General features: G+C 37.5%; 1 protein-coding gene across 6 annotated transcripts in view; it reads right to left on the reverse strand.

Annotated features, from left to right (window-relative positions):
* The window catches only part of cep192 (centrosomal protein 192), a 222,195-nt gene that overhangs the window by 27,656 nt on the left and 174,890 nt on the right, over nt 1-19,649 (reverse strand). For all 6 annotated transcript variants that reach the window (XM_063059701.1, XM_063059694.1, XM_063059687.1 and 3 more), the window contains 5 exons: nt 18,319-18,442; nt 9,037-9,142; nt 7,746-7,944; nt 5,423-5,502; nt 2,615-2,710 (listed from right to left, as the gene is read on the reverse strand). In XM_063059701.1, coding sequence (XP_062915771.1) covers nt 2,615-2,710; nt 5,423-5,502; nt 7,746-7,944; nt 9,037-9,142; nt 18,319-18,442 — 605 coding nt within the window. The remainder of the gene's footprint in view (nt 1-2,614; nt 2,711-5,422; nt 5,503-7,745; nt 7,945-9,036; nt 9,143-18,318; nt 18,443-19,649) is intronic.

The raw sequence follows: 19,649 nt of genomic DNA on the forward strand, positions 1-19,649 counted from the left end.
TCATTTGTACCAATATGTACCACGACCTCTGGCTGTTCAACTTCCCACTTAAGGATATCATGGATGTGATCAGAAACATCCTGTTCAAAAACATCAGGAACAGCAGAACGTTGACTATCCTCCAATTCTCTAGCACCTTACCTATTGCTAAGTTTGATTTAAATATCTCAGCTAGAGCTCCGGCAATTTCTGTACTTGCCTTCCGTAGTGTCCAAGGAACACCTTGTCAGGCCCTGGGGATTTACCCACCCTAATTTTCCTCAAGACAGCAAACACCTTCTCCTCTGTAATCTGTATACAGTTCATGAAGTTGACAACGCTTTGCCTTATTTCGATAGACTGTGTCCATCTCCTGAGTAAATACAGATGAAAAAAATATAAGATCTTCGTCATCTCTTTTGGCTCCACACATGGATTGCCAGTCTGATCTTTCAGAGGATCAACTTTGTCCCTTGCAATCCTTTTGCTCTTAACATATCTGTAGATTTCCTGAGGATTCTCCTTCACCTTATCTACCAAGGCAACCTCTGGCCTTCTTTTAGCCCTCCTGATTTCTTTGTGTTCTCTTGCATTTCTTATACTCCATAAACACCTCATTTGTTCCTACCTGCCTATAGCTGCAATGCACTTTTTTTAAAAACCAGTGCCACTATCTCTCGAAAGCCAAGATAGCTGAACCTATTATCTTTACCTTTTATTCTGACAGGAACATACGTCTCAAAATTTCACCTTTGAAAGCCTCCCACTTACCAAGTACACCTTTGCGAGTAAACAGCCTGTCGCAATCCATACTTGCCAGATCCTTTCTGATAATATCAAAATTGGCCTTTCTCCAATTTAGAATCACAACCTGTGGACCAGACCTTCTTTCTGCATATTTACTTTGGATCTAGTGATCATAATGCCATTAATTTCAAAGTGTTCCCCTGCACAAACTTCTGTAACCTGACCTGTGTTGTTCCCTAACAGCAGATCCAGTATTGCACTCTTTCTCATTGGGATGCACTGATTAAGAAAACTCTGTCAAACTCTAACCCATCTCGTCCTTTTACAGTATCGTAGTCCCAGTCAATACGTGTAAAGTTAAAATCACTAGCTATAAAAACCTTATGTTTCTTGCAACGGTCTTCCATCTCTCGACAAATTTGTTCCTTTAAATTCCTCGGACTGTTAGGTAGTCTGTAATTAAGCCCCATTAACGATCAATAAAGTAAGACTATGACTAACATGGTCATACCTTTCTTATTATTCAGTTCCACCCATAACACCTCACTAGACAAGTTCTCCAGTCTGTCCTGACTGAGCACTGCCATGTCATTTTCCCTTATTAGTAATGCCACCCTTCCTCCTTTGATCTCTCCCGCTCTGTCGCATCTAAAACAATGGAACCCTGGAATATTGAGCTGCCAGTTACGCCCCTCCTGCAACCAAGTCTCACTACTGGCTACAATATCATAATTCTAGATGTTGATCCATGCCACGAGCTCATCTGGCTTTCCTACAATACTTCTTGCATTGAAATATATGCAGCTCAGGACATCAGTTGCACTATGCTCAAGAATTTTTATAACCAAAGGATACTTGGATTTTCTTGATGGGTGGTGGGACTGAACCTCTCACAGTATTCAAGTACCTCACTGAGTACTTGCATTATCAAGGCATAGAAGCTACAGGCCAAGTGCTGGAAGATGGGATTAATCATAGATTGGTACTCCAATCACAAACAAGAGAAAATTTGCAGATGCTGGAAATCCAAGCAACGCACATAAAATGCTTGAGGAATTGAGCAGGCCAGACAGCAACTGCGGAAAAGAATACAGTCGACCTTTCGGGCTGAGACCCTTCAGCAGGAATCGTTGGATTGATTCGTATTTAATGGTTAGATTGGACATGGAGGGTTGAAGGACCTTCTTCTCTGCTAGATGATTTTATATAAATCCCCAAAAAATTCAACATATATACAATTCAAAAAAGTTATGAAGGTGTCATCCAAGTTTCTATTTCTGGATTGTGAATTTTTGTACAGAATAATTTGAGATAAATTATAGAATAATTCTCAACAGTTAAGCCATTCAAAACCAGTTTACTCAAGCAGCTGCAACAACCATAAAAAACTGCAGACAAATCAAATGAAATGTAAATTCAAAATATGTTTCTTTTCCATAGTCAGAAATGCACTTTTGTTGGGAAAAATCAATGTTTTGTGCCTTTGTGCTGGGAAGGTGGAGGTAGATACTAGGCCATGAGCTTTGACCATTGAACTTGTGTACTGAAAGCCCTCTTGCAATGATGGGAGTAGGGACTTACAGAAGAATGGCCCAGCTCAAGGTATTATAAGCACAGGAACAGTTTAAAGGCAACTTAAGCACTTTCCATTTGGTAATTATATTTTTCCTACAAGTCAATCACTGCATTGTGTGTAGCTGCCAGGCATCGTATTTTGCACTTATCATTGATAAGAGAGATGTTTTGTTTTTCACCTCATCACCCTGAAATAAATTTTCATGCATTATTTGTAAACAAAATTATACTTCTTCATTCATTTCAATATGGCATGAATATAATCAAAATCAAGTGTTTTGAGAAAAACAGTTGTACGAAAATTAGTTCTTACCTGTATTGTGCTATGCCCCTGAAGTGTTCCAGACACTCTGGAGCATCGGAAGGCAGTGTAGGTTGCCCTGTATATATCTCCACTGTCATCTACCCACTGTTGAATACAGCAAAAGTTGAAACACAAAAAAATAATAAATACCCTACCAATAGAGGTATTAAAACAAGCCACTAATATAGACACAGGAGATTCGCCAAATGCCGAAAACCTTGAGCAACACACAAAGTTCCAAAGGAACCCAGCAAGTCAGGCAGTAACTACGGAGGGGAATAAACAATCAATATCTTGGGTCGAGCCCCTTCATCAGGACACTGATATCCGAGAGGGTCAGAGTAGGAAAATACATGTTTTATTATGCTATCACATATATTTCTATAGAAAAGAGCAACTATACATATTGGATTCAAGCTTGTTCAATGTCATTTCCTGGACACAAGTGCAAAGGAGACCGAAAGAATTGTTACTCCGGATCCAATGCAGCACCAGAAAAACATGAAAGAACACAATGATAATAGTAATAATTTTCTAAAATGGTAATAAAACAAAAGGTTGATAATACTCAAGATATGGAACAAATATTAATACAAAGTTGCTGAGCTTTAATATTAATGCTGATTCTCTTCACAGATGCTGCCTGATCCACTGAAATTTACAACAATTTGTGCTTTGTTTCATACTTCCAGCATTAAAACTATTTTCTCTTTCTCTTTGAACTTATAAGCATTTAGAAAGGCAGAATAATGATACACTTGAAAAAAGATTAACATTCAATAGTTTTCAACCAATGTGCTGTTTATCTGTTCAAAGTACAGTACACTTGTTTTCTATTATACTTGCCAATTTGAAAATGATCTGGTTATTCCTGTTTTCTGTAAAGCAAATTTTTGTTCAAACTAATACATCGTTCACAACTCCCTGCTGACATGCAGTAACCTTTTCTTGTGACATCTCAGCAAATGTATTTTTAGAAATTCAAAAACCCTACATCCACTGCATCCCCTTTGCTTCACCTGCCAATTACATCCTTCGGAAATGTTGATATACATTAGATTCTGGTTAATTGGGCCACTGGTTATTCAGGACAGCTGCGTATTTGGGACAACTCAAAGAAAAAAAACTGAGCAAATAGCTGGGAATCCCTTTGTTTATTTGGGATACTCTGCCACTTAATTAGAACAGGAGACTGTTGCTGAACAGTTTCCAGCCAGAATCAGTTGTGTGCATTTGTGTGGCTAAATCGTGCTTAGAGTGAATAATTTTAAAATAGTGTCATTTGCATGTGTTGTATTCAAAAAAGTTGGCGAGAAATAAGCAGCAAGAAAATTCCGAATTGTTTTGTTCCCTGCAGTTTCAAGTATTGAGGCTTGAAGATACCAGAAACAGTCAGGAGTGAATATAATACAACTTCACAGCTTCAATAAGTACACTGGATGAATTCCTTTGTCGTTATCTATTAGGAACTAATCCAGTTTTATAGCACTATAATAGCATTCTAATTTGTTCTACACTTTATCTAAATACACAATTTGTTATTTTTAAAAAATTATTTCCATGAAACTTTGGCTAATTGGGCAGCCACTGAATTGGGCCAAATTGTATTGGTCCCGAGTGTCCCAATTAACCAGAATCCACTGTACTTGTTAAAATACAACAGGTATTTTTCCAAATTGGGTACAGTGTTCCTCCGGGGCCAAGGTGCAAAACACATTGCCAACAGCACACAACATACAGACCGGAAATTCCCTTTAGAACCATCCTGCTGAAGATCATCATTAAAGGATGAAAGATAGGAATGAATAAACACAAGGACATGGTTACAAAAAAATAACAAAGCTTGCAACATGAATCTATAACAGGCTGTGTAGTTTAAAGCTACAAAACATGCGAAGATGAAGGAGTTTAAGTCCATTGTAGATGGAAATAAAATACGTCACAACACTATTTGAATATAAGCACAGGACCCCTTAGCCAATATTCTCATTATTTCTACCTATAGTTCTACATACAATCATCTACAGGGCTCAAGGCTTGGAAGGGAGATTAATCTGATTATTTGTTTAGAGATACAGCATAGTACCAGGCCCTTCTGGCCCAACAAGCCCGTGCCACCCAATTATACCCATATGATAATTAACAAAAACCTGTATGCCGTTGAAATGTGACAGGAAACCAAGAACCTGGAGGAACATCATGTGATCACAGGAGAACGTACAAATTCTTACATACAGATGCAGAATTAACCTGGGACCCTGGCACTGTAATAACATATTGCTAATCACTATGTTGCTGTGCCACCCCAAAGAGCACCCTTTTTCCTAGCATTCGAATGCCTCTTTCTCTGTCATTAACAAGACTGCGACAGTTCAATGGGCTTTCTAACTATCAGTATAAAGTTAACCTTTAATGCAGTGGCTAGTTTTTCTTAGTTTGTGAAGGTATATACAATTGGCAATGAATTGGGTAGTAGCTAATCTTTAAATCACAATAGTTGTAAAAATCTTGGTGAACTAAACAAATTTACAAGCCTTACGAACATTAAAATACGATTTAAGATGAACTCTTGACACGTTATAGTCTTGTACCTTATTGTCTGGCTGCATTGCACATTCTTTGTAAGTGTAACACTATACTCTGTTATTGCTTTTCCCTCGTTCTAAATCGACACACTATTGTAACAGAGTGGATGACGTGCAAAACAGTTTTCTGTGTATCTTGGTACATGTGACAATAACAAACCAATTAAAAAATTTCATGTCCAGAAAATCACAGATGGCAACAACACACGCGAACTTTTGAAGGTAAATTTACCTTTACATATGGAGGCGCAAATGATGATAAAAACCACTGTACAGTTTCTTCTCCATCATTTTCGATTTCCAACAATGATTCTGTTTTGAGATTAAAAGATTTTTTTTTGTGTAAGTCCTTTTTAAAAAAATTACAAGGACAAATCCTTTGTACTTTTATGCTGCACAACCTTCAGTCAAGAGCAACTTTCTCAGCTGAGAGGATTGCCGAGGCAAACAATTTAGGCTGACAAAAGTTTAATATTGAAAGAGTAGTACATTGCTGGAGGTTCTTTCCTTTCATTCAGTTAATGGGAGCAACCATCATTCCTCCCAATTTTGGACCAACTTAAACACAAGTATGGGTTATTTACTTGGTGTGCCTGCTGATATCTATCATTCATCCTGGATTATGACAAGGATATAGGTACAAATGGATTTTGCTTATAGGTTTTGCCATTCATCAGCAGATCTTGACCACAAAACGTTACTGCGTGTTGCACTCTTCAAATATAAGACACCAGGATTATCATGCATTGCAAAAGTAACCTTACTTCTTTTCTTTGGCACAGGGTTAAATAAGATCAGAGAACTGAATGCATAGTTCAAAGACTGGTCTGAGAGAAATGGGCTTCAATTAAAACCAAAACAGAACCAGTGCTGGGAAAAGAGCTGTTTCATTGAGAGGCATCACACTTGCACTCAGAGTGGGCCAAGCTCATTGTTCCAGTCATTTGATTCCTCAGGGCTATAGTTAAGGCTCTAAATTAAACACTGAGGACAGATGGACATTCTGGAGAGTGAAACTTTGAATATTAAGGGAAATGGCAAAGCAATAGGACAGGGTAACAAAGTGGATAATGATCAGAGTATTTGAGGAAGGGACAGTGCATACAAAATCAAGTAAAGCTCCAATTCCAGAGAGAGCAAAAAAAATACAAAGGCAGAATTGAGAGCTCTCCTCCAAATGCTGTAGCATTTGTAATAAGACTGAAGTAATAACAAAATACAATACCCAGTAAAGATATGATTGCAAAGTGACCAAATCTGGGAAGTACCCCAGCATACTCAATTCTTACAAAAAAAGACAAGCAAATTGAAAATAACATTGAAGAATAGGATAAGGGCAGTAGAACGAAAGGGTCTGCGCTCAGTAAAACCATACAGAATCTGTGGGAGGATGGGAGGGAGGAGAAACAGCAAACACACAAACATTAATGGGAGCTGAATATTGGGCCACAGGCAGTAATGAGAATTAAGGGCACAGTACATTATCAGTGAAATTAGAGGTGTATGTAATAACCATAATAATTACAGCAGACTTAATTTTGCATATAGACAAAGCAAACTAAATTCTTGGATCCAACTCCCTCAGTACATTGAGTTGGAGGTGGCAGGATGACAGTGAAAAAATTTTGAAGGGATAGGTATAGTACTTGCAGAAAGAACACAGACCATGGGGTACTAAAGTAATTCTACAGAATTCAGCCCTTTTACTTGTACTCTACAGCTGCTGCTCAACCTACAAAGTCCCTCCAGCAGATTCTTTATTGCTTCAGATTCCAGCAGACACAATGCACTTGTACCTCACTATACTTGTGCGCGTGATAATAAACTTGACTTGGGCCAACTATTTCTATTTCTTCCATTGCAAGCCATGACCTTAAATCCATCTCCTGTATCCACCTTCACTTTCAGTAGGCAAAAAAGCTCACAATCAAGACTGTAACCATCTAGTCAGCAACCTCTGCCCTTCTGCTCCCTTTTTTTCATCTTCCAAACAAAGTGCCCACTGCTCTTCCCAGCTTCTGTTCTAGTGAATCTTTTCTCTCACTCTCTTCTGAATTCATGCTGTCCATGAAACATGCAGCCTAATCCACCAACATCACTTCTCCTAAACACCTTATCATCCACTTCATGGACATCACAGTCTGTTCTTTCAGCAAGTACAAACCCATTCTCCTTCAAAAATTTCCTCTGTAATCCTACCACCTACAGAACTTAACTGTTGGTCAAACAACTGGCTTACAACCTTCGCTGCTTTACAAAGCCTTTGAATATTTTGAAGTCTGACACATGCACACTGAACTTGCAAAAAGTTCTTGTTTGAATCTCTTCAATGGGAGAATAGAGGAGAGACTAAATGGATAGAACTTAATTACTTCTAATTAACAGTTCTCATCAGCTGAACAAAATGGATATACACCAAAGTCAATCCTAAAGGATCAGGTGATAGAATAGTAATGGGAGTCACTGCTAACTTTTTAAGCATGTAATCTTTCCAATATTTATTAACGGAGTATTGAAAACTCTGACAAGAGTAATTAAAATGTTCATTAATTCACCTGAACTTGACCCAGCTGCAGTATTAGGAAAATGTATAGTTCGATTCTTTATCCTTAACTTGCTAGGTGGAGATTTTGATGGAGTTTTTGATACATGTAGGTTAGGAGCCCAAGGTTCTGTGTCCAGTACTACATTTGGACTTTGTGTAGCTGCAGAAGTATCCATTGTTACATCTTCCCGAATTTGTACTTTAATTAACTGAAAAGAAAAACACGTTACTTGTGAACACAGAATAATACAGAAACAAAAGTTAATTATAATTCTGCGAGTTTGGTAATGTTAATATTCAAATGGCTTAGCCCATTTTGGCAAGACTTAAGCTTCAATCTTTTAAATGTTTTAAAATGAGAACACAAATTTTAGTTAAAATAGAAGTGCATTGGTATACACTTAGACATGTTGCATTTATAGTGCCTGTTTAATGAGGTGTCTCTTAAATGAGGTGATCGTGTCTGACTCTACCACCTTTTCTTGTACAAAGTTCCCTAAAATCCCTTTTAAAACTTCTTCTGCTTACCTAAAATCTATGCCCTCTTGTTTTTGATACCCATACCATGGAACAGGGATGATGATAATCTACTCAACTTATGCCAATTATAATCTTACATATCTCTATCAGGTCACCCTGCAGCCTCTTACTTGAGAGTAAACAAGGTTTACCAATCTAATCTCTTCCCATAACTAAACTCATCCAATCCTGGCAACCCCTGTACTCTTCGTAGTGTGGTCTAACCCAAGTGTTTATAAAGTTACAGAACATCACATACCTATGAAGATAAGCACGCTAAATCCCTTCTTTACCGCCCAATTTATCTATGTTGCCATTTTCAGGGAACTATGGACTTGAACCCTTAAGACACTCTGGTTAAGATTTCTTAGCGCTACCATTTTCTGCACATAATCGACTCTCATTTGACATTCCAAAATGCATCAACTTGCACATCAAAATTAATTTCCATCTGCCAATGCTCAACACTAATCTCCATCTGATCTATATCCTACTGCAGCCTCAGACGATACATCTTGATGTCCCAATTGACTTGGCGGTTGGTCAGTCCATAGGAAACTAATAATCAAAAGACATTTATATTAACAGCAATCCAGTAAACAAATAAAACCCTTCTCCATGCATGTCAACTCTTCCAGCTCTACTTCAATCTGCTTGTTACATGCAGTAGTCACCAGAATACACATGTACTTTGATAATAAATTTACTTTGACTTGACTTTGAATAAAACAGGAAATCCCACATTCAGAAAAAAACCCAAAATGATATTATTTATTTCCTACCTGCTGATGATTATCACAGTGCACATAAATCTGTCCACTCCATGGCACAGCACAAGGTTTACCAACGAGAGAAGGATTTGGACTCACAAGTATTAGTAAATGGCTCCTGATGGAAAACAACAAAGCATTATGTAACTATGGAATTACCATACTTTACCTGAAAAATTTCAATGCACTTGCAATCCTCATTTAGATATTAGAAGCAAATGTGCCCATGTTATGGCCAGTTTATGAAGTTTCCCATTTTGGAATTCAAAATCACTACCAAAAATTTGTGATGTGGAATAAAATATGCTCTAATGGAATTTGTGGGATACAGTAAATTAAATGAACACAAAATGCAAAAGAAAAAATTTGGTCAAATTTTAAAATTTTAGTTACTCAATACATTGGGGCAATGCAATTTGGATACAAGGTATCTTATTTGAGTGGGTTTGCAGTCACAGCTGAGCTTCTCTTTTGCCATGCCCTCTCTAATCCAAGGACATGTGAATATATTGTCTTAGAATGCAACTCTACTGCACTCTTCACCTGTCCTGCAGTTTTCTGTAATTCCAAATAAAGGCATCAAACTCCAAGCCCAAAGCTGATTGCCTTTTTCCCCAGATCTTCATTATATTATAATGTAGCTAAAAGTCAGAGTAGGTAGAAGTAAGGGAGAAAGACTACAAAAACAAGTTCATGACCTTGTATTGTGCCAAGTTTTCCAGGCAACACTTTCCATATTTCAATCCAGTTAGTTGCCTGCTGCTTCTCATACTTAGATATTTGGTATCTAAAGTCCAGGATCATAAACCTGTGCACTATTTTAGGGGGAAAAAATGAATACTGCATGCTCTTCTAGTTAAATACTAATTAAGTCCAAACTTAAAGGGTTAAAAATAAGCAACTAAGTTTTGACTTGGATTTTGCAACAAGTAATCAGTAGTGAAGCTAATCAGTGTTCACTGTTATGCTGAAATAAATTGTAAAGTAATTTCCTGTATCTGCATATACAATTAAATATAAAATTCAAAAACTTGTACTCATGTTGACAAGCTCAGACAAGCTTTACAACAGTGGTATTTTGTTATTTGATTTTGTATTTAAACAAATGGCATTATAAATACATGTAAAATGGTAGAATGAATTCAGGCATTTCAAACATTTTAGGAGAACTTTTAACTCTGTTAAAGCTAAATAACTGCCAAACAACTTAATTCATCAAGTACTGAGTCTCTTTCAGTTAATTTTAGAAGAACATAAAAAGTATCTGATATGGTTCAAAAATATTTTTATATATTCATTAACATTATGCTTCAGAGGAAAACATTTATTGCCTATCCCTAACTACTAGCTGACAGTGGTAAAGTGCCTTTTTTCCAACTCTGCTATTCGGAATCAGGTTTATTATCACCAGCATGTGTTGTGAAATTTGTTAACTTAGCAGCAGTAGTTCAATGCCATACAAAATATAGAAGAAAAATATACAAGTAAATCAATTACAGTATATATATATTGAATAGATTAAAAATCATGCAAAAACAGAAATAATATATTTTAAAAAGTAAGGTAGTATTCAGGGGCTCAATGTCCATTTAGGAATCGGATAGCAGAGGGGAAGAAGCTGTTCCTGAATCGCTGAGTGTGTGCCTTTGGGCTTCTGTACCTCCTGTCTGATGGTAACAATGAGAAAAGGGCATGCCCTGGGTGCTGGGGGCCCTTAATAATGGACGCTGCCTTTCTGAGACACCGCTCCTCGAAGATGTCCTGGGTACTTTGTAGGCTAGCACCGCCCCGCCCCCCCCATTCCAGACAGTGACGTAGCCTGTCAGAAGGCTCTCCAGGCATCTACAGAAGTTTTTGAGTGTGTTTGTTGACATGCCAAATCTCTTTAAACTCCAAATAAAGTTTAGTCGCTGTCTTGCCTTCTTTATAACTACATCGATATGTTGTGACCAGGTTAGATCCTCACAGATCTTGACACCCAGGAACTTGAAACTGCTCACTCTCTCCACTTCTTTTTTTTTATAATTTTTTTTATTGAAGTTCATCAAACATTTCCATATTTCAGATACTGTACATATATATCATATAGTCATATTTGCCACAAATCTCCACATAATATTTATCTGAGGTATACACTTACAGAAAAGAGAGGAAAGAAAGAACAACCAAAAGGAACAAGCAAACTATGTACACGTAGGGAGTAATTTATTTTTACAACATATTCACTGATTTGTGAGAATAAAATCAGGCCTATGAGGTGTTATGTAGTTAAACCATTTTTCCCAGTATGAATCAAATTGTTCCAACTTATGATTAACAGATGCTGTTATCTTCTCCATTTTGTAAATGTCCATTGTAATTTCCATCCATATGTTTAAAATTGGGCTGTCTTGTGATGACCATTTCCTGGTAAGAGTCTTTTTACCAGACACCAGCAGTATATTCATTAAATATTTATCTCTTTTCAACCATTCTTGAGGTAGGTACCCAAAATATATACTCTTCTTCTTTGGAGAGAAGGAGGATGAGAGGAGACATGATAGAGGTGTACAAGATATTAAGAGGAATAGATAGAATGGATAGCCAGCACCACTTCCCTTAGGGCACCACTGCTCAATACAAGAGGGCATGGCTTTAAGGTAAGGGGTGGGAAGTTCAAGGGGGATATTAGAGGAAGGTTTTTTTACTCAGAGTGGTTGGTGCGTGGAATGCACTGCCTGAGTCACTGGTGGAGGCAGATACACTAGTGAAGTTTAAGAGACTACTAGACAGGAAGATGGAGAAATTTAAGATGGGGGGTTATATGGGAGGCAGGATTTCAGGGTCAGCACAACATTGTCGGCCGAAGGCCCTGTAATGTGCTGTACTATTCTAAAAAAAAATCGTCTTACTTTCTACGGGTATTTCATATTTAAAGATGTCTTGTAGGGCATTGTGTATCCCACTCCAATAGTCATTGATAACAGGGCGTTCCCAGAAAATATGATAATGGTTTGCATTTTGAATCAACAATTCTTCCAGCAAACAGGGTGGTTACTATCATAATGGGATTTCTGAGAGGGTGTAATAAAATATCTTATCAAGTTTTTCCACCTGAACTCCCTCCATTTCTGTGAACTGGTACACTTCCATTGATATCTCCATATTATTGTCCATTCTTCCTCAGATATTATTATCCCTCTTTCCTTCTCCCATTTTGTTTTAATGTATGAAGTCGTATGTGTTTTAAGATTTGACAAACACTTATACACGCTTCAAATTATTCTACTACCGTTGTCTGAATTATATGTTTTTCTAAATAGCTCTATCAGACATGTACTTGCCTTGGTTACATTTTTAACCGTCCTATTAACATACTGTTGCATCAGTAAATACCAATAAAAGTCTTGTCTTTCTAATAAGTATTTCTCTTTAAGCATTTTAAAATAGAAGTGTTCCTTCTTTCATTATATTGCAAAGAACTGTTATTCCTTTAGCTGTCCAGTCCTTAAATCCAGGTGGTTCGGCGTAAAATCTGAGTCATATGCACACCATTTAAGAATTGCAATATCTCCCTCTAGTTTATATTCTTTTGTAATAGTTTTTCATATTTTAAGCGTCTATTTCACCCATGGGTTATCAATGGTATTTATGTAACTTTGAAGGTTATCAGCTAAAATTGCCTGTATGGGGATGGAAAATATCCTCTCTTCACTGTTTTTCCATTGAGCGTCATATGATGGGTTGCACCGGCATATCACAGTTCTCAACTGTGCTGCAAAATAATAATCTCTACCAGAAGGTAGGCCCCATTCCCCTCCCCCTTTCCCTTGGCTAATTGCAAAGTTTTGAGACGAACTCTAGGCCTTTTATCTTGTCACATATATCTTGATAACATTTTGTTCCATTCATTGAATTGATTTTGGTTCATCTCTGTTGGTAGGGTCTGAAAGAGATATAATAGTCTGGGCAGTATATTCATTTTAATGGATTCAATCCTTGAACTGAGACGAAAAAAAGGAATTAGGTTCCACCTTGTTATATCTTCTTTAATTTTTTTATATATACGTGGATAATTGCATTCTGATGATTTTGCCAAATCTTTTGGTATAATGATGCTCAAATAATTGAAAGACTGTTTGCCATACCTAGTGATATCTACTTTCAATTTCTCTTGGTGGGCTATAGTTATATGAAAGTAATTGGATTTTACCTATGTTGATCTTGGATCCTGATTATTGACCATATTGTTCAAAGGACTGCATCAATTTAGGTAAAGAGTCTGTTGGTTGCCCTAGATAGATCAAAATGTCATCCGCGTAACAGGCCAATTTATGCTCTCTGTCTCTTTAATAGTAATTCCTTCATTTTGTCTGATGTATTGAGCTAATGGTTCCAGATATAATGCGAAGAGTAGCGGTGACCATGAACAACCCTCTCTCGTGCCCCTTTCTAGGGTAAAACTATTCGATAAAAATCCATCGATTTTAATCCTAGCAGTAGGGTTGTCATATAGTGCCTGTATACTTTTAATAATTGTCATGGAAACCAAACCTATGTAAAACTCTGTAAAGAGAACTCCAATTAACTGAATCAAATGCCTTTTCAGCGTCCACGCTTATCACTACTGCTTTGATTTTATTTTTTTGCATACGGGCCATAATGTGAAGTGTCCTTCGTATATTGTCTTGTGTTTGGCGTTGTTGTATAAAACCTGTCTGAGCATTATGTATCAGTGTGGAGAAACTCTTCTAATTGTTTGGCGATGATGGGAGGTAAATAATCTATAATCCACATTAAGAATGGATATTGGTCTAAATGACCCACATTCCATTTTATCCTTGCCATCTCAGTACAGCTGAGATTATCGCCTCCTTCCACCAGGGTGGCATTTGCGCCTTTTTTAGAACCCAGTTCAGCGTAGGAAGTAAAACAGGAATTAACTCTTTTTTAAATTCTTTATACCACTCTGCTGTATATCCATTCGATCCTGGTGACTTGCTTAATTTAAGCCTACTAATTGCAGTTTTTAGTTCAGCTTCAGTTATGTCAGCAGTCATCATTCTATTTTGTTCTTCGCTTAAAGTGGGTAACTCTACAGAATTCAGGAAGGTGTCAATTTGGGTTATGCTTCACCCCGGGACTTTAGAATATAGAGTTTTGTAAAACACTTCAAAAGCTTCTTGAATTTCACTTAGCTCATTTTCTTAAATCACTTTTGTTCCTGGATCCCTAATTCTATGAATTGTATTTTCTGCTAACTTTTTTTTTGTCTCCACGCCAGTATTTTCATAGATTTAAATCCACTTTCATAGTGTCTCTGTTTCAGAAACATTAAATTTTTCCTGATTTTTTTTTGTGTAGCCAAACTATTAATTTCATTCCTAATTTCTTAAATTTCCTCTAATGTATCCTGTGCCAAACTCAATTTGTGTTTTTTTCTAGTTCCTTCAGCTTATTTTGTAATTCTTCTAATGTTTTATTCCTTATTTTTTTCTTACATGAAGATATCGCTATAATTTTCCCTCTTAAGACAGCCTTCAGAGAATCCCATAGAATGGAAGGTGAAACATCTCCATTACCATTGAGTTTCCAAATAGTATTCTTTGGTTATCGGTCAAAGTCAATAGATAAATATATAGATGCATGGTCACTTACATCTATTGTCCCAATTCCACAGGTGTTTATTTTGTCTTTATCTTTTCCAAATGTTACGAAATAGTCTATTCTTGTATATACAGAATGGGGGGCAGAATAATGAGTATAATCCCTTCTGTCAGGGAAAAGGTCCCTCCATATATCAGTTAGACCAACATCCTCAAAAAGTGTGTTAACTTTCTTATGTAAGGACTTTGTTTCATAGGTTTCTCTATTGGAAGAGTTTAACTTTAGTTGTAATTGTAAATTTAAGTCTCCCCCACATATCAAGAGATCTTCTGTTTCTGTTACCATAATATTAGTAGTTTTCTGGAAGAAACTAATATCACTTCCTGGGGGTGCGTATATAAGAGTAACTGAATTTCCATCTATATTCCCCCTTACCAGAATATATCTGCCCTCCTTATCTCCCATTTCGAATACTTTTTCAAAATTTAGCTTGCTTGAGATAAGAATAGCAACTCCTCTCCTATGTCCTGATTTATATGAGGAGAAAAACAAATTAGTGAAGCCCATTGTCTTTAGTTTTCCATGCTCATTTTCACTTGTGACTTTCCTGAAAATATACAACATGAGCTTGTTCTTTCTTCATTTTTGATAGAATTTTACTGCATTTGATTGGATTTAACAGCCCACTGACATTAAAAGAAATGAATTTTACTTTGTCCTTAGCTATGTGTATTTATCTGTCAAGTATATCATTGAAATTAGCAGAATAAAACTTAATCGATCTACTCCCTGAGCAAATAAGAACCAAGAAATGCGAATTTAAAAAAAGCTAACGAAGGTATGATTCCAAGGCTAAGGTCTCTAGTAGATGACCATGGGTTGAGCTAGAGGAAACTTCTAGCCATGGGGGAAAGCCTCTCCTACCTGTGAGTTGAGGGCCCCCACTGCAGTACCCATAAAAGTGAAAAAAACTATGTCCATTACACAGAAAAGATTTCCCTGTGTATTCCTCCCATGTATATATTCTCGTTTAGGTGGGGAAAAAGGACTGAATGAATCAATAAAAAATAAAATAATTAAGTAATATAAAATCCACATTGTAATATGTATTTTTTTGAGATAAGAATAGCACCGTTTATTTTTGCTTCTGTTTAACTTATCAACACTTTTCAAATTAGTCAGACCTTATGGCTCTTCTGGAGGGGGTGAGGGCTGTCTTCTGAAAACTCAGTCTCTTCCTGATATTCTTCTCTCACCCTCCTCCTGTCCCCTGCTTTCTTGATTCTCTATTTCCCAAGCAGAGCGGGATAGCTGCTCAGCCAGGCTTTCCCTTGGTTTGATCATGCTGACGGGCAACCCTCTGTCCTTCATGTCTGCAGTCGCTTCTTCCACTGTCTGATACAGCTGCATATGTCTTCATAAAGCACACGCAGTTTAGCAGGGGACGGAGTCTGGAAGCTAATCTTTCTTCGCTTTAATACTCGCTTCGCTTCAGAATATTCCTTACGTTTCTGCAGGACCGCTGGGGGGTAACCTTGATCAAACTATATTAATTTCCCGTTCAAAAATACCTTCTTCTTTCCCCAGGCCTTGCGCAGAATCTCTGCTTTGGTTTTGTACCAAAGGAATCCAATTACTATTGACCGTGGCTCATCTTCCCTGTCTCCAGAAGGCCTCGGGACGAGCGAGCGATGTGCTCTCTCAATGTCAATTTCCATAGTCGATGGAATCTCCAGCGTCTCCCAAGATAACTTTTCTACAAACTCCACCACAGACAACCCCTCCGCTCCTTCAGGAACATTATATATCATGATATTCTTCCGTCGTGACCTTCCTTCTTGGTCGAGTAGTTTATTTTCTTGTTGATTTAACACTTTTATCATCTTACTTAGCATCCGTTCCACGTTTTGAACGCGATCTTCCACCTTTTCAATTCGTGTCTTTGCCACCGTTATCTTTTGATTAAAGTTGGTGAGCTCTGACTTGATATCATTTATTTGCTATTTTATGCCTTTTTGGAATTCCTGTATCTGTATTTGCCACTTAACCTGAACGAGGCTCAGCGTCAGCCTCGCTACCACGCGCTCATGTAGGAGAGCCGCTTATTGCACCCCTCTCGTCCACAGGTTCCACAGTGATGCTTTTTTAAAAACTCCATTCCTTTTCCCCATTCTTGCCCCCCTTACCAGTTCAGATATTTTTGAGAGGTCTTGTATTTGGCAGATTAACGGGACAAAGTAAGCGTTTTTCCGGAGGAGCTATTATTTTAGGCTGCCATTCTGGATGATGACGTCACCGAAACCCCCACTCTCTCCACTTCTGATCCCTATGAGGATTGGTATGTGTTCCTTTGTCTTACCCTTCCTGAAGTCCACAATCGGCTCTTTCATCTTACTGACTTTGAGCACAAGGTTGTTGCTGCAACACCGCTCCACTAGTTGGTATATCTCAATCCTATCTGTCCTCTCGTCACCACCTGCGATTCTACCAACAACGGTTGTATCATCACCAATTTTATAGATGGTATTTGAGCTATGCCTAGCCATACTGTCATGGGTATAGAGGGTAGAGCAGCGGGTTAAGCACACCCTCAAGGTGCGCCAGTGTTAATTATCAATGAGGAGATGTTATCACCAATTCGCACAGATTGTGGTCTTCTGGTTAAGAAGTCAAGGATCTAACTACAGAGGGAGGTACTGAGGCTCAGGTTCTGTAACTTATCAATCAGGATTGTGGGAATGTTGGCGTTAAATGCTGAGCTATAGTCGATGAACAGCATCCTGACGTAGGTGTTTGTATTGTCCAGGTGGTCTAAAGCCGTGTGAAGAGCCATTGAGATTGTGTCTGCTGCTGATCTATTGTGGCAATAGGCAAATTACAGTGGGTCCAGGTCCTTGCTGAGGCAGGAGTTCAGTCTAGTCCAACTCCAGAGAAGTCCAACCTCTCAAAGCATTCCACTGTAGATGCGAGTGCAATCTTATCTACTGATGTCTATTATAAACCAACTGACTCTCATAGCTACCTGGAATATACCTCTTCTCACCCTGTTACTTGTAAAAATGCCATCCCCTTCTCTCAATTCCTCCCTCTCTGCACATCTGCTCTCAGAATGAGGCTTTTCATTCCAGTCATTAAGGTAGCTCACATTATTCTTCTCAGGCACCGGTATAATTGTTGCCTTTTTGAAGCAAGTGGAAACGTCTGCCTGTAGCAGTGAGAGGTTGAAAATGCCCTTGAATACTCCTGCCAGTTGGTTGGCACAAGTTTTCAGAGTCTTCAAGGTTTTACCTAAAGGTTCTCTAATTAATGTTTGTTGGGAGTTCCAATATTTTGAACTGGTGATTCTCTTTATTTTTATCTGATTTTATATAAAACGCATGATATTCCAATGTATTCTTCCTAGTTTTACATACAGATCTCTATGGAACCTTTTGAGCTGGTTCGTTGAAGAGATGCATTTGGCATGTGCTGCTCAGAATGATCGCCTGTTAAAGATACAATGCCATAGAGATATCTTGCACTAGAAATGCTTCTTCCAGTTGTGAATGTAATACAATTTAATTACTGTTGGTTCCCAAAATCTTTAGCTCAAATTTATTTTCAAACAAATAAAAATGAAAATAGAATTTGGCACCAATACAACTTGCACTTCAACTCGTAATTTAAAAAATACCTTCTCATTTGAATGCTAAACAAGTTTATACATACTCTGGGTCAACAACTCCATGCTGGGGTGTCACTGTTAAAGTGTGTGCTGGCCAAGACAGCTCAAAAGACAAAGATCTAGTGCAGCGGTTTATAATCTGTACGCGTCCAGTTGGTACTGATCCATCTATAAAAGGGGAAACAAATTTGATTTTATATAAAACACGCAAATAGGCCAAGAATTCACCACTACCCTGTGGGACTTCAGTTGATTTTTATCAAGTACATATCATGGCTAGCAAATCCACAGTAAAGGATAAATCACGGCTTCAGCAGCCCAGGTTCAATCATGACCTCTGATGCAATCTGTGCAGAGTCTTCACATTCCCCTATCACCATATTGATTTCCTTTAGTTAAATGGATTCTTCTCACACTCCAAAGACCTGCTTAGTAGATTAACTGGCTGTCTTAAAATTACTTCCAATGAAGATAGGAGGCAGAAAGATTATACAGGAATCAAAAAAAAATGGGCACATGTGGTAAAATAAATTGTACAAAAATAGGAGAAGATTTCTCTAATAAACAGCATAAACTTGATGGGTCGATGGATTCCTTCTACACCATAATATGATGTGTACTATTTTCAATTTCCAACATTAGCCAAAATTCTCTAAAAACAGAAAATGCTGGAAAAACTCAGGAGGTTGGGGAACATATGTGGAAACAAAAACAGTTAATAATTAGGCCAGGAACTTTTAATACAGTACATGTTACCATAAGACTTAAAGGCTATTTTTTTAGCTTCTGTTCAGCTTCATGAGAACAGTGAAAGCTACAATGCAAAGAATAGGTGACCAGAAAGGCAGGGTTACAATTATGGACTGAAAGGAGGATGTTGATAAAGCAGTCACCCAAATCTGCATGAAAATAGTAATTTGGAAAAAAAAGTGATACCACGTCATGAGCACCGAAGTATATTAAATTTACAGAAACACAAGTAACTTGCCGTTCATTTGGAGGAAACGCTTACATGCACTGGTGGACCTAATGCGAAACGTACAAACCCCATTTCCAGAAAAGTTGGGATATTTTCCAAAATGCAATAAAAACAAAAATCTGTGATATGTTAATTCATGTGAACCTTTATTTAACTGACAAAAGTACAAAGAAAAGATTTTCAATAGCTTTACTGACCAACTTAATTGTATTTTGTAAACATAAACAAATTTAGAATTTAGAAACGTGAATTAACATATCACAGATTTTTGTTTTTATTGCATTTTGGAAAATATCCCAACTTTTCTCGAAATGGGGTTTGTAAATTAATAGGTAAAAACTCTATGCAAGAGACAATAGAGGTTGAAAAACAATGAAGCCAGATAGAAATATTGAT

This window comes from Mobula hypostoma, chromosome 1, assembly GCF_963921235.1.
Source record: "Mobula hypostoma chromosome 1, sMobHyp1.1, whole genome shotgun sequence".
Taxonomy (NCBI): domain Eukaryota; kingdom Metazoa; phylum Chordata; class Chondrichthyes; order Myliobatiformes; family Myliobatidae; genus Mobula; species Mobula hypostoma.